We start from the raw sequence: 19,165 nt of genomic DNA, 5'->3' as shown, positions 1-19,165 counted from the left end.
CTGCGGTCCAACCCACTGCGCCACCACGCCCCCCACTTTGCTTAGCATTTAGTACAAAATGTCGATTTTGTATTGATATTTCAGGATTTTTTTCTTATTATTATTTTTAATTCATTTGAAAATATTTCTAAAATCCTGTTTTTGCTATTATCGGGTATTGAGTGTAGTTTGATGAGGAGAAAAATGAATTTAGCATAAAAAAATGTGACAAAGTGATAGGGTCTGAATACTTCCTGAACGCGCTGTAGTCTCAGCTGTGGTGTCGCACGACTGGCTGAAGCTTAATGCACAAGCTCTCTGCACAAGTGCCTCGCAGCGCCTGGGTGGTGTGAGAGGATGTGGGTTCGACCCCCGCTCAGTCCGTGTGGAGTTTGCATGTTCACCCCTTGTCCGGATAGGATTCTTGCAGGTGCTCTGGTTTCCTCCCACAGTCCAAAGACATGCTGTTCAGGTTCACCCATAGTGTGTGAGTGGCAAAGAGAGAGGGTGTGTTCCACTAATGTATGCATGAGTGACCCACTGTAAGTAGTGTATCTAGCAGTGTAAGTCACCTTAGTGAATAAGGGGTGTGGGCTCATAACACTACACAGAATTCATTGGAAGTCGCTTTGGCAAAAAGCCTCTGCTAAGTCATTAAATGTAAGATTCATAAATGAAGAATAGTAAAAAGATTAATAAAGAGCTGGTGGTCAACACAGTTACAACTCATACAAAGTGGTACTAGAGCGACGAGTTGTAAGCGGCAACAGATGCTGCAAAGTTTGATTTTATTTTTCCACTGCAAAACTGTCTCGCTTAAAAGAAATTTTATTGTTTGAAACTCAGAGGTAATTACTTGTCCTGAGCCACTGCTAACGTTCAATTTAATTTTAAAGTTCAAATATAGGTCATGGCACTCATCTCCACTCTTTAGCGGAGACACAAATTACTGCAAATTGCACAAAGTTGCATATCTGCCGCGCTTTCATTTCAGGGTCATTACACTTCTAAATATGGTTTTGTATCATCTGCCAAATACAGTCACCCACTCTCTTTCCACCGTGCTATTTTCTCCCTAATCACAACTCTATTTTGCATCTGCGCTGCGATTCAATGGGTGCCGAGCATTAGAGAACCTGCTTTTTACTATTAAAACAATTATGACACCCAGATAGACAAAAACACCATTATGTGAGCGGAAGAAATAGGGCGAGGACACTTAGGGGGACAATACCCCTAGTTCATTCATCCACACTTGTGTACAGGGATGTTTTAATTTCAAACAATTGTGCAGCTTGTACAAGGAGGCTCTTCTTTTCCCTGAGCGCCACCGACACCACTTGCTGGAGTTCGATCATATGAGGCATCCATACCCTGACCGGGTGGGTCCGCTATCGGCGATGCTCCCTTTACACTCGGATCATAATGACTGGAGATGATCACCTGCATCATCCCAACTCCTGCTGAAAAAGCACATTTCGGAACAAGGGCAAATCTTAATGGCAGTACAACTGTGCCCTGTTTACACTGCTGTTGAAAGTTGTGATGGAAGAATACTGTCCGGCATGGGTGGTTCAAGGGTGGGTAGTGCCGGCGCCTCACAGGTCCTAGACTGTGGGTTTGGGTGTGGGTTCGAATCCCTCTCATTCTATGCAGAGTTTGCATGATCTCGCTACATGCACATTCTCCAAGTGATCTGGTTTCCTCACATAGTCCAAAGACATGTGTTTCAGGTAAACTAGTGACTGTGAACTGCCATTAATGTGTGCATGCGTGTGTGTGTGTGTGTGTGTGTGTGTGTGTGTGTGTGTGTGTGTGTGTGTGTGTCTCTCAGGGATTACTCTGCAATACACTGGTGTCCCATCCGGGGTATTCCCTACCTCACATCCTATGTTTCTTGAATATGGAAACTGTGATCCTGCATTGAACAAGCGGTTACTGAGAATGAACAAAATTTAGAATATATGTCTGTGTTTCTTTAAAATAAATAAATGAATAAATAAATAAATAAATAAAAAAATAAGGGGGCGCAGTGGCGCAGTGGGTTGGACCGGGTCCTGCTCTTCGGTGGGTCTGGGGTTCGAGTCCCGCTTGGGGTGCCTTGCGATGGACTGGCGTCCTGTCCTGGGTGTGTCCCCTTCCCCTCTGGCCTTCCGCCCTGTGTTACCGGGTTGGCTCCGGTTCCCCGCGACCCCGTATGGGACAAGCGGTTCAGAAGATGTGTGTGTGTGTGTGTGTGTGTAAATAAATAAATAAAAAAAGTTAAAAATCTACATTCCCTGCTCTTCTCATAGTATTGTTCCAGAACTGCTATTTGACACATCCAGTGAAGAGCTTGAAAATAAAACTATGGTTTAATAATGAAACAAGCCCATCGGTTTTGCTATGTGGTATCGGGGAAACGATTTTTCTTATTCTAATAGAACACACACACACACACATTTTCAGAACCGCTTGTCCCTTACGGGGTCACGGGGAACCGGAGCCTACCCGGTAACACAGGGAGTAAGGCCAGAGGGGGAGGGGACACACCCAGGACGGGACGCCAGTCCGCCGCAAGGCACCCCAAGCTTGAACCCCAGACCCACCGGAGAGCAGGACTGCGGTCCAACCCACTGTGCCACCGCACCCCCTCGAATAGAACAAATAAAGCAATTTTTAAGGTGTGACACATTGTATTTAATAAGAAGGTGTGAAATGAGGTGGTGTCCCATCCTGGATGGCAGAATGGAAAGCAGAGGGGGTGAGAAATGTGTACTCCATTTGTACTGTATCATGCAAACATCATGTTTTACTTTTTATTTGTAATTATGTGGTGTTTCCTTTTCTTTGGTGTTCACATTTTTTTGCAAAGTACTGCTGTTGATCACTGGGGGGCGCTCTTGTACTCTCATTGGCCCAAATATACTTCATATTGGCTTTTTCCTCTCTTTTCTGGCACTGAAAGCAGAGCCATGTGACTGTCCCTTGCACTTTTTGCCTGCTATGTACACACACACACACACACACACACACACACACACACACACACACACACACAGACACACACACACATTAAGGTGGTTCTCTGCACTTCATCAGGACCATTTCTGTGGTGTCACCTATCCTCCAGTACTGTGTTAAAAAGCCAATTTAAATACTGTATCACATATAATAAACTTTCTCTCTCTCTGTCTCTCTCTCTCCCCCTTTCCAGATTTCTCCCTTCCAAAAGACATTGCCATGTTATAATTCAATAATAGAGCAAGCGATTATGGACTATATTTAACCCTACAATGTCCTCATTTATACTCGCACAGAGGGCCTCCATTAGAAAGCAAGCAGATGGAACTCTTAAAATGGGCAGTGATGGGGGACTCAGCTCTGGCTCTGTCTTTTCACTCCTTCCCAAAAATAAATACATGCAGGCATGAATAAATGAATATCATCATCATCTTCATCGGCAGCATCATCTTGTTCATCAGCGACGACGGCAACAATAAATAGATCAGGCAGGAAAACCGAGACATGGAGCGACGCAAAAGTGAACTGGACAGATTTGCAGACAACATTTGCTTGTGTTTTCAGCTCAGAATTAAACATACTTTTTAAAATATTATAAGACAGACAGACAGATAAATGGACAAATAACGAACAGATTAGATAGATAGATAGATAGATAGATAGATAGATAGATAGATATTTTGCTTTATTGACTAGAGGTGTACTAAACAAGAAACATAAATAGAAAAATATAAATATAAAATCCTGAGATCAGTAGCAGTAATCAGTGATTCTTTGCGTCGCACAATGCAGGGGGTGATTTGTTAACATGTATTTCCCCCCCCGTTCCCCCCCTAAACGCTAGGGGGCGCATGTTGCCCATGTTTAGAAGGTTCCCAAGAAAAATGTGCTGAAGGTTCCAAGTCCTGCTGAGTTATTGTGTTACGGGAGGAGATCGGAACGATCATCTGGGTCGTGTAGTAAATGGGAAGCCTGGCGAGGACACATTAAAGTTGTCGGACATTGTCTCAGAAAGGACGGTGTTATTTAAGATCATAAGGGGGACACATTGTAACTACTGTACAGTAAGTGAGAGCCCGCGAACGGCCGCCGCTTATATAACTGCTCTCCCCGAAAGCTCGAGACTCTTCTTCGCATTTACAGTACAGTCTCGCGCGGAAGTGATTGATTCGCGCCTGCATTCACATCGGGCATAATGTGTTTATTGATCACGCATTAAATGTATCACGATTTACTTATCTAAGTAGCCGCTCTCATTAGTTAAATGGACCGTGAGCGCGCGCGCGCGTGCACAAGCACCACAACCTCGTGTTCCGGACCCGGTCAAGGCAGGGAATTGTAGGTCCTTTAGTGCATCTGACAACTCTTGTGCATTTATGCAAACGCAGTTAGCGTATATTTAATATGCATTTATCATACGCATTATTATCTGGCTAATAGTAGCAGACCACCTGTTTCAGATGATCAGCTGAAAACCTATATGACAAGATGGGGAAAAACATATTAATTTAAACAGCACTTAAGTATATGCTTGGCAATTTAATATATGCAAATATATGTGAACTATCTATATACATGATCTACATGGATTAACCCTAAAAATTCCGGTATAAATGTTTTCGCTTGCTTTCTTACCATTTCAGGAAAAAAAAAAAAAAAAAAAAAAAACTATTCTAAAAGCTGTCACACGTAAAATTTCATATTATTTTAAAATAGCATCCAATCCATCAGGCCATAACCGGCGCAAATGCCCTGCATGCTTACATTAAACAAGTTTATTTAATTTGTTTGCAAATGCATTTTCTAAATGTGTCCGAGCGTGGCCAGGAAAATAATAATAGCAAGACAAAAAATGTATGGGCATATTCCAGTGTATGTGTAATTAATCGGGTATTAATTAATGCACGAGCCTATGACTCATTAATGCGCGCGTTTGGTTTTACAACTCTTTATAATGCATCCTTGTCTATTAACTCCATCATCAGATATGCAATTCAATTAATCGAACCCCTGCAAGGATGCTAAACTGATTCTTTATTCGGCCTGTGACTAGACGTGACTGACGTTGCTTTCGTCCAATCGGATGGCACGTGGGTGGGTGTCGAAGCTTCCTATTGGCTGGCGCGGGGAGAGCGCTCAGCAAAAACTGAAAAGCTGAGCACTCGGTGTTCAGAAGTCTGCTGGAGGAGATGAGCGTATCTGCAGCTGGGACACAGAGAGTATAAAAAGGAAAAAAAAAAAAAAAAAAAGTAAGATAATCACATTTGCGCTTCTGTGTATGACTGTAAATTTTACCAATCCCAAAAACCCGAGGATTAGTCGATCCGTGTTTAGATTTTTTTAAAGAATTTATTTATTTGTAATAGTTTCTAGTGATGCGTTTATTCTACGCATTCCGCCTTTTTTCTACATTTTACTCGCCGTTTTAATAGGGATGAGTTTATCCTGCGCACACTGTCGCTTATCGTCGTACAATTCAAGTGTCGAGGATCAAGCAACTACACTGATTAACGAGCAAGAAAACCATGGTTTTGGACTGACAAAAACCGGAAAAAAAAGGAGACGGTTGTGATTGCAGAAGCCTTAATTTTAATTTTTATTTTCATTTTCACTGTTTTTCGCCTTCGCACAGGGACTAGGATGATGGAAAAGCCAAACTGGAGTCAGAAGGATTAAAAAATAAATGAATTAAACACACACACACACACACACACACACACACACACACAGACACACAAGTGCACTTGCTGTTTGGAGATGATTGTGTTATTTCTTTTGCTCAGTATTGTGGATGGAGCGGATTCCCAGATACGCTATTCTGTTCCGGAGGAACAGGACCATGGCACGTTCGTGGGAAATATAGCCGAGGATCTGAGCCTGGACATAACGAAACTTTCGTCGCGCCGGTTCCAGACCGTGCCCAGCTCGCGGAGCCCGTACTTGGAGGTGAATTTGGAGAACGGCGTGCTTTTCGTGAACGAAAAGATCGACCGGGAGCAGATCTGCAAACAAAGTGCCACCTGCCTCCTGCACCTGGAGGTGTTCCTGGAGAACCCTCTGGAGCTCTTCCGCGTGGAGATCGAGATCGTGGATATCAACGACAACCCGCCCAGCTTCCCCGAAACGGACATCACGGTGGAGATCTCGGAGAGCGCCACCCCGGGGACGCGCTTCCCGCTGGAGACCGCCTTCGACCCCGACGTGGGCGCGAACGCGCTGCGCACCTACGAGATCACCACCAACAACTACTTCTACCTGGACGTGCAGACCCAGTCGGACGGGAACAAGTTCGCCGAGCTCGTGCTGGAGAAGCCCCTGGACCGGGAGCAGCAGGCGGTGCACAGGTACGTGCTGACGGCCGTGGACGGGGGTCTCCCTCAGCGCACGGGCACCGCGCTCCTGGTGGTCAAGGTGCTGGACTCGAACGACAACGTGCCCGTGTTCGACCAGCCCGTGTACACGGTGAACCTGCCCGAGAATTCCCCCGTGGGGACGCTCGTGATTCAGCTGAACGCCACCGACATGGACGAGGGCCAGAACGGGGAGGTGGTGTACTCCTTCAGCAACCACATCGCCCCCAGGGTGAAGGACCTCTTCAGCATCGACGCGCGCACCGGCAGGATCGAGGTGAGCGGAGACGTGGACTTCGAGGAGAGCAGCATGTACCAGATCTACGTGCAAGCCAAGGACCTGGGACCGAACGCGGTGCCCGCGCACTGCAAAGTTCTCGTCAAAGTGATGGACGGGAACGACAACCCCCCGGAGATCACCTTCAGCACCATGACCGAGTCGGTGAGCGAGAGGGCCGCCCCGGGCACCGTGATCGCCCTGCTCAGCGTCACGGACAAGGACTCTGGGGACAACGGGCAGGTCCACTGCGAGATCCTGGGAGACACGCCGTTCAAGCTCAAGTCCTCCTTCAGGAACTACTACACCATCGTGACGGACGGACCCCTGGACCGGGAGAACGCCGACTCCTACACGGTCACGGTGGTGGCCAAAGACCGCGGCGCGCCGTCCCTGGCCACCAGCAAGTCCATCAAAGTGCAGGTGTCGGACGAGAACGACAACGCGCCCGTCTTTACGCAGCAGATTTTCGACGCCTACGTGACGGAGAACAACGTCCCGGGCGCCTACATTTACGCGGTGAGCGCCTTGGACCCCGACATGGGACAGAACGCGTACATCTCTTACTCCATAATGGAGTGCGACATCCAGGGCATGTCTGTGTCCACGTACGTGTCCATCAACTCGGAGAACGGCTACCTTTACGCGCTCAGATCTTTCGACTACGAGCAGCTGAAGGACTTCAGCTTCATGGTCCAAGCGAAGGACTCCGGCAGCCCGGAGCTGTCCTCCAACGCCACCGTGAACGTGATAATCGGGGACCAGAACGACAACGCGCCCTCCGTCATCGCGCCGGTGGGCAAAAACGGCACGGCGAAGGAGCCGCTGCCCAGGTCCGCGGAGCCGGGCTACTTGGTGACGCGCATCGTGGCCATGGATGCGGACGACGGCGAGAACGCGCGCCTCTCCTACAGCATCCAGAAGGGCAACGAGAACGGGATGTTCCGCATGGACTGGAGGACCGGCGAGCTGAGGACTGCGCGCCGGGTGTCCAGCAAGCGGGACCCGAACCAGCTCTACGACTTGTTGATCGAGGTGAGGGATCACGGGCAGCCCCCTCTCTCGTCCACGGCCAGCGTGATCGTCATGGTGGTGGACAGCGTGGTGGAGGGGCACAGCGGGGACCGGGGCTCCGCCAAGGTGAAGGAGAACTCCCTGGACCTGACCCTGATCCTCATCATCGCCCTGGGCTCCGTGTCCTTCGTCTTCCTGCTCGCCATGATCGTGCTGGCCGTGCGCTGCCAGAAGGACAAAAAGATGAGCATCTACACGTGCGTGGCCGGCGACCGCTGCGGCGGCGCGTGCTGCGGCGCGTGCTGCCCGTGCTGCGGCGGCGGCGGCCGGCAGGCGCGCGCGCGCAAGAAAAAGCTCAGCAAGTCCGATATCATGCTCGTGCAGAGCTCTAACGTGGCCGGCGCCGCGCAGGTCCCCGTCGAGGAGTCCGGGAGCTTCGGCTCCCACCACCAAAACCAGAACTATTGCTACCAGGTATGTCTCACCCCGGAGTCGGCAAAAACTGACCTCATGTTCCTAAAGCCCTGTAGTCCTTCTAGAAGCACTGACACTGACCACAATCCATGTGGAGCCATAGTGACAGGGTACACAGACCAGCAGCCTGACATCATATCTAACGGCAGCATTTTATCCAACGAGGTAAGAACTACCTTTTTTATTATTATTATTATTATTATTATTATTATTATTATTATTATTAATTTTGTTATATACATGATGTATAGACCCTAGTAGTTGTTGAAACTCCTGTTCAACTGAATTATCTGTGTTATTGTGCAGTAAATATATTTTTATGTTGTAAAAGTGCGCTGTCAGCGTCGGCTGATGATGTTTCGTCACGTTTCTTTTCTCGCACTTTTCCGACTTGTACTGCGTTTCAGTTTCACTTTTGCGTGCGCGCCCGGTTCAGCTCGTTTGCCGGAGTGCGCAGTGTGCGGCGGCCGCACTCTGGGTGTGTGTGTGCGCCGCGCGCGCGCGCGCCCGTGTGTGCGGGGCTCCTCGGCGCGCGCGCACTTTTGCGCATTAAGTATGCGTGGCACGGTCTCGCCGAGTAACACTCGCGAACAAAGATGTGTCTGTGGCTCCAGTGTGTCACTCCGCAAACAGTGACCCAACTCCTTGAGGCCAAACCGCGCGCTTTATGTCTTCAACACTTTTTTTTTTTTATTACTTTGCGCCGCATCCAAATAAAAATAAAGACATAGTGATAGTTGGTGCTTTTCAGCGTCCTGTAGGGGTGGAGTTCTGAAACAGAGTAGATTTCCCCGTGAATTATATCATAGCTTGTTTTGTACGTGTGCAGACATTTAATAATTAGATAGTTGGGAAATTATTTCATTATTTATATTTTTCTAGACAAAACACCAGAGAGCTGAACTCAGTTACCTTGTTGATAGACCAAGGCGTGTTAACAGGTAAGATTATGCGCCTTTAACATTGTTCAGAGATTTATTTCATCACAACACCCTTAGATAAGATGGACTTGTAGCCTGTTTTAAATAAATAAATAAATAAATAAAAGAGAAAAAAAAGGGGGGTCGTACAGTTTGCCGTGCAACTCCAGCAGCGGCCGTTTGATGGCAGAGTAATATGTATTTATTTGTTGTGCTGTTTATAATAGTGGAGATGCACATTGTAAGTCCAAATGCTGTGTCCCACAGTTCTGCTTTCCAGGAAGCAGACATTGTGAGTTCTAAAGACAGTGGACATGGAGACAGTGAGCAAGGAGACAGTGATCATGATGCCACAAATCGAGGTCATTCCTCTGGTGAGTACACTCACATGTTTTCCGTTTTGATTTTTTTTTTTTTTTTTTGTTATTTGTTCAGTATGATTTGTGTGTCTCCAGCTGGTTAATGTAGCAGAGGTCATAAACGGTCGGATCCTTTATGAGGCCGTGCGACGTACTTGGGAGAATGGGTTGTTCTGTGTTTCAGCGTGCATTCACGGTGTGGAGTTTCGTTCTGCCAGCAAAAAAAAAAAAATGTACATTTTTGGCTGCGGTTGTTGTGGCATTCCTCATGCTCATTAAACACAGCTACAAGGGGATTAAGAAGGGAAAAAAGAACAAAAAAAATGTGTTTACAAAAGGAACGAGTTAGCCGGTGCTGCCGTTGCTCTTGTGTGGATGTGGCCTCAGTGCGCTTGCAACAGGAGCCCCTTTGGAAACAATAGTCCCATTGAGCGGCAGCTTCAGTTTAATTCTGCTGTTTATAAATATGCAGACTTAATGAGGTCTGTGGGACGGTATGAGGCGTTACTCCTCGTCAACAAAGTACAGGGAATTTAGAGCAGGACCGATGTGCCATTCATACTGTGGGAACAGGATATGCTGTGCTGGAGACAAACGCTGCGGTCCTCCCAGCTCCCTCCCACCTGGCCTGGCCACATACACAGATACACAGGAGTATGCCAGGAGCTCCCCCCCCAGCACTCACACACACACCCAACCACCCCTTTTTTTCCTTCCTTCTCTTCACTAAGTGAAAGTATAGGCCATGCCCTAACTGGATTACATCATCCATTTATACATTTGTTAACGAAGGAAATGAGTCATTAATGTGCACACATTTATTTCTGAAAGTGTCTATTAAAATAATATTTGAAAAGAAACCTCAAGGAAATCAAAACATTTCTAACTTCAGAGAGCAGTAATGAAATAAAGAGACTCTGCTTATGGTTGAGTGCAAAAGGGTCACTGTATATCTAAATTAATATTAATCCAATTAAGAATATTGATCCATAAATTAAGTGCACTTTTCTTGGCCCCAGAAAGAAGCAGTCCAGAGCAAGGCACAGTTTGGAAAATATGTGGCCTATGATATTTACACGCTGCGAGTTGAGTTGACTGGAATTGTGGTTTTGTATTGACTTTATTTGATGTACTAAATAAATAAGACAGTTATAAGTTATCCTAATGTTGCTTGTCTTGATTGTCTTTACTTAAGTAAAATGTATTTGCATACTTATTTATATAACATAAAACGGGTCTATAAACAGTATTTATAGTTCAATAGTCAACATCAACTCAATGGTTCAACTGAGCTGTCCTTCTTACAAGAAGGGCAGGTTGGTACCTAAAGCTGTTTTTTTTTTTTTTCTTTTTTTAAACCCAAAATGTGGGTTTTAAGAGTTATATCAGTGTCGCATGTAAGGTAATAATGGTATTTTTTTCCAACTGAGCTCCTCTTCTTCGGTTCTGAAGAAATCTTTGCTCTCAGACTAAATTTCCCAGCAGCCGCTAGAGAAGCAACTTTAATACATAACTAATATCCTACATGAATTCATTAGGCAGTTTGAAGAGGAATTAATTAAATACCTAACACCTGTATTCCACTGAAAAACCAACAAAACGTATACTGGAAAGGAAGAAAATGATGGTCATCAATAACAGAAACCACTGTGAGTAAAAAGAAGAATAATTTAACAGTACACAGCCTCATTTCTAGTGTCGGTTAACATGGAAATATACAAATTGTCATTCCCAAGAAATGGTCTCTGTGACATTCATCACACCTCTACTTTGCGTTTTAACATGATCATGTTTGGACAGCACAGCAAAGCATGATAAATTACACCGGGACTGTGCTTTAAGAAGTTCTTTGCAAACATTAATAGTGTCTCCTGGGGACTGTCGTCCTCTATTCTGTCTGCAGTTCACGTTAGCACTCTGTAACAGCTCACTGATCAGTAATTTACTTTCAGACCTCTGCATACCAATTATTAAATGAAGGTTATTATTAAGGCTTGGATTTGCGATGCTTGAATTTCGGTTCGAATTTTTAGATAAAAAGCCATTTTAAGGGGGATTAGCTTTTACAATCCCCAGCCCACGCGTTTCCCCTCGATGCTCATTCACGTAAGATGTCATACCTGTTGACATCTCTCCGGAACAGCTTGGTGAGGGGTTGTGGGTGTTGGCTGAAGTGAGCAGCTCATACAGTTGCTCAGTATCACTTCCCAAACACCTCTTGATCATGCTTATATTGTAAACACTGAAAAATACATACTAGCTGTTTCCATTAAAGATGCATGACATATTTACATTTACCTAACACTTTTCTCCAAAGCAACTTACACTGTTAAGGTTACAATTATTTACCCATTTATGCAGCAGGGTAATTTTACTGAAGCAAATTTAGGGTAAGTTCCTTGCTGAAGGGTACTACAGCCCAAAATGGGGATCAAACCTGTAACCTTCAGGGCCAAAGGCTCTAACCACTACAGTACTAGCTGCCCCGAGACATACATACATATATATAGATGTTTATTCTAAGGTGCTGGTGTCCTGAGTTTACACCATAGAGTAAACATAAGTTAGCAACGTGGTTTCTGCTTCATTCGTTCCAAATGTTCCTGCACTGTAGCATCTCAAGAAATGAAGAAATTCTCCCGGCATATTTTGAGGGCAGAGGAGTGATGACTAACGACGTTGTTTTTTGTAAAATATCTTGAAAAGTGCGGTGGTCGCGTCAAAAAACCAGAATATACTTTTATGGTGCTCTGGGACTATGTGTGTCACAATCCATAGAGAATGAAAGTAATGGTGCTCTTGTATGAAACAAAGTGACTGATGTCTCGCACCGTTCCGCGTTTTTATTGAAACTTTGGTAGTGCCCTTTGAGACGCAAATGTGACGCAAGGTCAAATAAGAAGAAATGGCGCTCTGACACCTAAAATAATTACAGCCGTTGGAATACAAGAGGTACATGATGCAAGAGTACTCTGTCAGTGTACAAGAAAAAAAAAACATGAATATATGATGATCATTTTAATTAGCTAGCAATCAGTGACCAGTGATCAGTCCTATATACATTACTAATATTAATTTCTAATTGGTTATGTTTTTGTGCAATTTTAGGCTACACCCAGAGGAAATCATTTCGCAGTGCTTGAGTGTCAGTCCCTCCCATATGTTCTTTCTTCTGGTATTGTCATTCTTGCTAAAATTAAGGCTTTTAAAACTAATTGGATATTTTCAAAGTGCCCAACACATCAGCTTGGAGTTTTTTTTTTTTTTAAAATGTTCAATTAAGATTGATTTTCTGCTGTTTCAGTATAGCTTTACAGTTGAATTACTCACCTTCAAGCTTTATTCGTCATATTTGTTTATTTGAGGTTTGCATCTTTTAATTATCATCGTGCGTGCCCTTCTGTTGTTTCATTTTGCTTAGATAATGATTATTTTAACAGTTTAGCTGTGGTGCTCAATTGCTAGAACCAGCGGAGCTACAAGGATCAGTCGAGACCAGTGGAGACCGGCATGTTTGCATAGATTTTAAGTTTTTCACATTTTAAATTGTGTCTTATTAAAGTCTTTTATTAAATGCACAGAAATCACAAAATGCAACAGAGCACCAAATCTCAAAGCAGTGTGACCAGCACCACATCCTTGAGTCGCCAGCTCTTCTCAGGATGCATCTGTGATTTCTGACATTAAACTTTCGATCAATCATGAATTTATTCAATCTGTGCTCAATTAACCTCCTTTCTTTGTGGGAAGATGCTGTCGATGTCAAGCCATGCGTTCATATTTGCATAAAAAGGAGTAATACTTATGGATTTAAGGTGAAAAGTGTTGAAAGACGATTCCTTGGCAACATTTTCCATGGACAAAAAAGAGCTACTCTATGTATCCTCAGCAGAAATGTATCCTTTAGATGAACACCTAGTTGAAAATGAACGAAAAACACTTTATGAACAAAATGAATGAAAAAGACTTTATGAACAAAATGAACGAAAAACACTTTTTCACTTTCTGAAATTGCGTAATTCTACAAATTGCACCATTTATTGAGCTGCGACTCTGTGTAGAAAAGCACATGGCCATTCAAAATGTTTGTCCGGAGTTGAAGTTTCCTGCTTCTCTGTGTTTGTTGGAAAGCGAGGTTCCATGTTTCTTCACTTAATTGTCCGTCAGTTAATGGCCAGTACACTTAGTTGTTAAAACAAATGTATTGATTTTCTTTTTCCAACAGTCTGCTGTGTTAATTCATTATCACAGCACTCAGCCATAAACAAATAAAAAAACAAAATGTTTTTCAGTGCACATATATTTATTTATTTCTTTCTTTATTTATTTATTGAAAGCGGATATTGGAAAATAGTGACTTTCCCACTATAATACATATTACGCAAATGAAATGATTTAACTCTTATATGCACAGTATATCATAGACATTTCTTAGCATATGATTTTATTGAAAGCAAAGTTTACATAGGTGTCTCTTTATAGGTGAATACAATGTATTTTTGTCAGGTGGGTTTTGTATATTGTTCTGTGGTACAATGGCAGGGTATTCCCTAGATGTCCCCCTTACCTTAGCATACGGGGTATCTTGCGTAGCTTTACTTTTCCATTCCCTTTATAGTCTTCATTATTTCTGTAATTGATCTGTTTATTAATATTACACAAACATTGAAATCATCGTTTCGTTGTGGATTCTGTTGAAACATTAATTAGTGTGTCAGTTTGCATTAATATATTGTGTGTAGATTGAGTAGAAATGCTTTTATAAATTAAGGCTTCTTCGTTCATATATGATTTTTAAAACTTCTTTGGGAGAAAGTCATCCTAAATCTTCCCTTTGATGTATATGTAATATGAATAGGAATGTGACCTTTTCACCAGGATTCATCATTTCATCTTTTTTTTTTTTCCCTTTCAAAGTTCACCTCACTAGCCTCCCTTTTTTCTTATGCAGACAAGGCTTTGCCATAAGGAATCAGAGATTAGACTTTTGACTCCACAATGCTTTCTGTGTGACTTTACATGTCGCTTTGATCAGTGTATTCAACAGTGTAAAACCACCGCCCTCCTGCATAAAATGCCAAAACCAATCTGCACATGATTAGCCATGCCGAAGACTTTCATTATTCCGCTGTTCCAACATTTTTGTAGCTCCGAATCAAGCAATTAACTCACGTATTCTGCTGCTACAGTACATTTTTGGAGTCTCGGAGACAAGACACTTATTATATGTTGAGTGTCTGAAAAGTGCTCATAGGAAAATCAAAGTGTAGGGTGACCTGGGGCTTGCTGTGAGGGGAAAAAATAAAATTTGTGAAAGTAGATGATGTCATCAGGGCGACGAAAATAGGTGAGTTGCGAGGGCAACGATCTCATGTCGTTTCTTAGCACTGATTTCCTCTTTTTTTTTTTGGTTGTTTCAGGCGCTGATCTCTTTTCAAACTGCACAGAAGAGTGCAAAGCCCTAGGGCATTCCGATCGATGTTGGATGCCCTCCTTCGTGCCATCCGACGGGCGCCAGGCGGCAGATTATCGTAGCAATCTGCACGTCCCGGGGATGGACTCTGTGCCCGACACTGAGGTATTTGAAATGCCAGAGCAAACTGGGGAGAGATCGTTCTCCACCTTTGGCAAAGAGAAGTCACATCACGGCACGCTAGAGAGGAAAGAGTTTGATGCACTTCTGTCCAGCACACGTGCGCCTTACAAACAGCCCTATTTGTGTGAGTATTTAGCCATGAGCTGCGATCTGATCCAGTACAACTAAAACCTCTGACTCTGAGAATGGCTGGAAGTGCCATTAAATTCTTTTCATCATAACCCATCGTTTTGTTATATCTCTGTCTAACAGTCTTTTATTAATTCTTTTTTTCTGTCTTTTTCTACTAAAAGCAAAAATGTCTGGTGTCCCTGACATTTCTTTGAGTTTTCCATGTCCCCTCTTTTTTTAAATTTTTTTTATTTTATTTATTTTTTTAAATAAGTAACGATTCAAAGTGAGTCAGCTGTACTTTGTACAGTTATAATAGAGGAGTTTGACTTAACATGTCTGCTGTGAATTCCATACCTGTCACTGGGAATTGGGCAATTTTGCTGAGTACAATCACAATATGTTCTGTGTCTTAAGTCCAAATAAGTGTGGAAAATATGACTTTTCGTCCTTTGTTGAACGAGTCGAATTCGGGGATTATCTTGCTTTATCTGTCAAGTATAGATTTTTAAGCATTGGATATCCAATATAGAAGGTGCACAAAAAATAAAATCCGTCACTTTTCTTGGTCACAATTTTGTTTTGCTGGGCTCCCGTGTTGCTCTGTTCTGTACACGAACTGAGGATACAGTCCATTAACTAAAAAAAAATAAAATAAAATCATACTCTAACAAGTACATTTTGCCACTGTATTCTGAAATAAATTGTCCTATTGGTATTAACACTATGTTAATTTTTTTCAAATGTAAATTTCCTCGAACCCTGATTCTGGTGGCATCTACACTGAACTAGCACCATTTGGGTTTTGGAAAAATGTGAAAAATAAAAAGAATCTCTGTTTAAAACAGCATTAACCCCTCCATTTGTCATTCTTCCCAGATTTCTGTTTATGTATTATTTTATTGATTTATTTCTTCTTGCCAAGTGTCTTCCAAACACCATGTACAACTGAGCTGCCACTCTTTTTTTTTTTTTTTTTTACATAAAATACAAAATATACACATCACCTAATGTTAGCTGAGATGCTCTCGAGTGGAATTCTGGCTTTACATTAATCTCAATCCTTTTACATTGGTCTGAATATATAGCTGTGTGGTAAAAAGACATGTTAGGTCAAACATATATACATTCCATCTGTTTCGCTGGACATTACACTTTTATGTCTTTTTTCTTTTTTTTTTTCTTTTTTTTTTTTTGCAAAGCTTTTAGTAGGAGCTTTGAAGATGTCTGTAGAGAATGCTGTTAATAGGCCACATTTGATTATAGGAACCTCCTATATTTGTCATATGTTACAAACCGATTATACTGTACTCAGAGAAGGTAAATAACTGTCATTGTCACTGGCCTTAATAAATGGAACTTGGGAGAAAAAAAATATAATGATAATCCCCGACCCTAGCAGTCAGTTTTTATGGGGTACAGCTGGCAGCGTAGTGGCTAGAGCTGCTCCCTTCGGCCCTGGCTCCCTTTGGCCACCTCTGATTGTAGTACACTTGCGCAAGGTTGTTGCTCCATTGGAGTTACCCAGATGTATAAATAGGTAAATGATTGCAACCTTATTAGTACAAGTCACTTTGGAGAAAAGTGTGGAAAATCCCTGCCATGGGAGCAATGGCTGGTTGTGTAGTGTTTAGAGCTGCTGCCTTGTAACCCGAAGGTTGTAGGTTCAAATCCTCCTGGTGGTTATAGTACCCTTGAGTAAGGTGCTTACCCTGAATTGCTCCAGTAAAACTACCCAGCTGTGTAAACTGCTGTAAGTCAGTTGAAGTGAATGAATGTGTTTCACTTGCACACCTCTAAGTCAGTAAAACACAGATGAACAGTTGTGTTCCTTTCCTGCTCTGAAGTTATGAATATGTTTAAACGGCAGTCTTGCAGCTTCCCTGTAGCAGCCTGTGAAGTTTGTGATACGAAAGAGGAATTAATGGCTGTATGTTCTCTGCTTGCAGCGCGGAAAAGGATTTGCTAATCCTTATCGTGTGGACATACCCGAGACAGCATGAATTTGCACAATAGCTGACCAACAAAAGCATCAAGTTCTCAACTTCATTACTGTAGCCATCTAGTCGAACCTTACTTTTTGGATTTTTTTCTGCCTTTTGGGGACAGAGTAACAAGATGGCAAACGCTAGGACCTTACTGCTCTCAGCAGGCCTGAGAAATGAGTTGAAACGGAACTACATACGAAGAAAATTAACTTCTCCGAGGTGGATTTTCGCCTCTCCGATCTGTGTGTGCCTGTTTACAGCACTATGTATATCTTCAAATGTCACTGAGCCCTTTAGATGTTTATACTTACACCAAGAAGCCAATTGTACAGGAAATATTTGTGCATTATAAATGCAATATCACTGTTTTAGACTTGACTGTTTTATATTATGTTTGTGTGGTCAGGTGTTCCAGAATCTAGTCCAACTTTATAAGGAAGATTGTGATCATGTTTTTTATTTTTCCTTTCTTTCTTTTTCAGTAAAGTTTTTTTTTTTTTTTCTTTCTTTTTCCACTAAGTGGGTCAGGACAGCGCTGGCCGACAACTTAAAGAGACATTCTGTAGTTTATATCATGTGTGCAAAGTGTTTACTGTACTATTTTAAAGCCTCTAAATAAATATATATCTATATACATAAATCAATATATATACTTTTTCTGGAAGTGTGATATCTATTGGTCAGTTTCTTATTCACTATAGATTTCCATAAACTGGCGTTAAATGCTAAAGATGGCTCAAGATGTTGTTGCGGGTTCGAAAAAAGAAGGCCTTAGTTTCACTCCCACCGATTTATATATATATATTTTTTTCTTTTTCACTTTTGAATATTGGAATTCATGTCTATAAATAAAAGAAGGTAATAATTTAGATTTGAATTCATGGTAATTATGTGTTATTGTAAACAAACATGGTCGATTTAAAAAAAAAAAAAAATAGTATCAAAGGTATACATACATTAAAACAAACACACACACAAATGCCAAGAGGTGATTAATAAACAGATAAATGCAGAATATCGTGGCTCAAGTGTTTCTTTCCTTCTTTTACTCATACAAAAAATAAAAAGTCATAAATAAAACTGCGACAGACAAATTCCCAGCCATCTGTGGATGGTGTGTGCAAGTTCAGTGCACAAGAGATACAGATGAGCATTTTTTGGCTGTTTTTGAAGCAACTTATATGTTTTATCCATTGTTTATTCCGAAATGAGCAGGACAACACAGTATCCGATGACACCTCGGTATTTCCTGGCCACAGTGGGGCTCAGTGTTAAACTTGTATCTGTGTCCTCTGGTTTCGACGCCTTGGGGAATCTATATGTCTGCTGGAACAATAGATGAGTGATGCAACACGTCCGATAGAGTACATTTTTATTGTTGTATTTGAGCAAGTGATGTTTATTTGATCAGCTCATGGAGTCATTCCAGTGGTCGTACCGCTGTGTGGTGTGTTTAGCCCCCAGTTGTTCGACTTGCATAATAAATCCAGCTTGGTTTCCAAATAAAAAAGGAAAAGACAAATGAGAGCAGGCTATAAAATTGCATCTGATTCATCACTTTTAAAAACGTTTCGCTGCTGGCAACGAGCAGCTGCCCGTGCAAACAGGATGCTGTGTTGCGATGCCGGTGGAACACGGTGTTACCGCACCGCACAAAGTAAATTTTACAGAGCGTGGTGTGTTTTGCCCTTTTCAGTTGATTTGCTCCCTTCCCGGCCGCTGTGTTAATTTGCTCATAAAACAGAGAGGCGCTAACAAATGGTGAAGTAGCTGGCTGACTGTCAGGCGTCTAACGTGAAAATCCTGATTGCTTCGGTGTTATATATAACCGAACTTGTGTGTGTGTGTGTGTGTGTGTGTGTCTGTGCGCATATAAAGAAATTAATATTAGTGCATTAAATTATACTGAATGTAAAAATAAACAGCATATTGTAAATTTAGTACACTGAAATCATAACAGCACGCTGTTTATTTTGACATCCAATTCCATTATACAATTATAAACCGGAGTAAAAACTCTTGTGTTATGGGCAGTAACAGTAGTAAGGCATCCCAACGGAGACCAAAAAAAATTATCCAACACGAAAGCAATAT

The 19,165-nt window shown here is 42.6% G+C and overlaps 1 protein-coding gene across 3 annotated transcripts; it reads left to right on the top strand.

Annotated features, from left to right (window-relative positions):
* The first annotated feature begins 5,693 nt into the window (after positions 1-5,693).
* On the top strand, positions 5,694-17,852 carry pcdh10b (protocadherin 10b). Of its 3 annotated transcripts, none has more exons than XM_029251651.1 (5): positions 5,694-8,262; positions 8,980-9,038; positions 9,285-9,391; positions 14,797-14,954; positions 17,033-17,852. In XM_029251651.1, the coding sequence occupies exons 1-5, from the start codon at positions 5,740-5,742 to the stop codon at positions 17,084-17,086; spliced, it is 2,901 nt and encodes a 966-aa protein (XP_029107484.1). In that variant the 5' UTR covers positions 5,694-5,739; the 3' UTR covers positions 17,087-17,852. The 3 variants fall into 3 exon arrangements, with proteins under 3 accessions (XP_029107484.1, XP_029107483.1, XP_029107482.1); XM_029251650.1 differs by having other exon boundaries at positions 14,797-15,096; XM_029251649.1 differs by lacking the exon at positions 17,033-17,852 and having other exon boundaries at positions 14,797-15,306.
* The last annotated feature ends 1,313 nt before the right edge of the window (positions 17,853-19,165 follow it).

Source organism: Scleropages formosus, chromosome 5 (genome assembly GCF_900964775.1).
Source record: "Scleropages formosus chromosome 5, fSclFor1.1, whole genome shotgun sequence".
Classification (NCBI taxonomy): Eukaryota; Metazoa; Chordata; class Actinopteri; order Osteoglossiformes; family Osteoglossidae; genus Scleropages; species Scleropages formosus.
Note: the sequence above shows the minus strand (reverse complement) of the source record. Positions and strands in the feature narration are given on the sequence as shown.

Coding starts and splice junctions, on each gene's coding strand:
- pcdh10b (XM_029251649.1), top strand. CDS start 5,740: ATGATTGTGTTATTTCTTTTGCTCAGTATTGTGGATGGAGCGGATTCC. Junction 8,263..8,979: donor GCAGCATTTTATCCAACGAG/GTAAGAACTACC, acceptor ATATTTTTCTAG/ACAAAACACCAGAGAGCTGA. Junction 9,039..9,284: donor AGACCAAGGCGTGTTAACAG/GTAAGATTATGC, acceptor TGTGTCCCACAG/TTCTGCTTTCCAGGAAGCAG.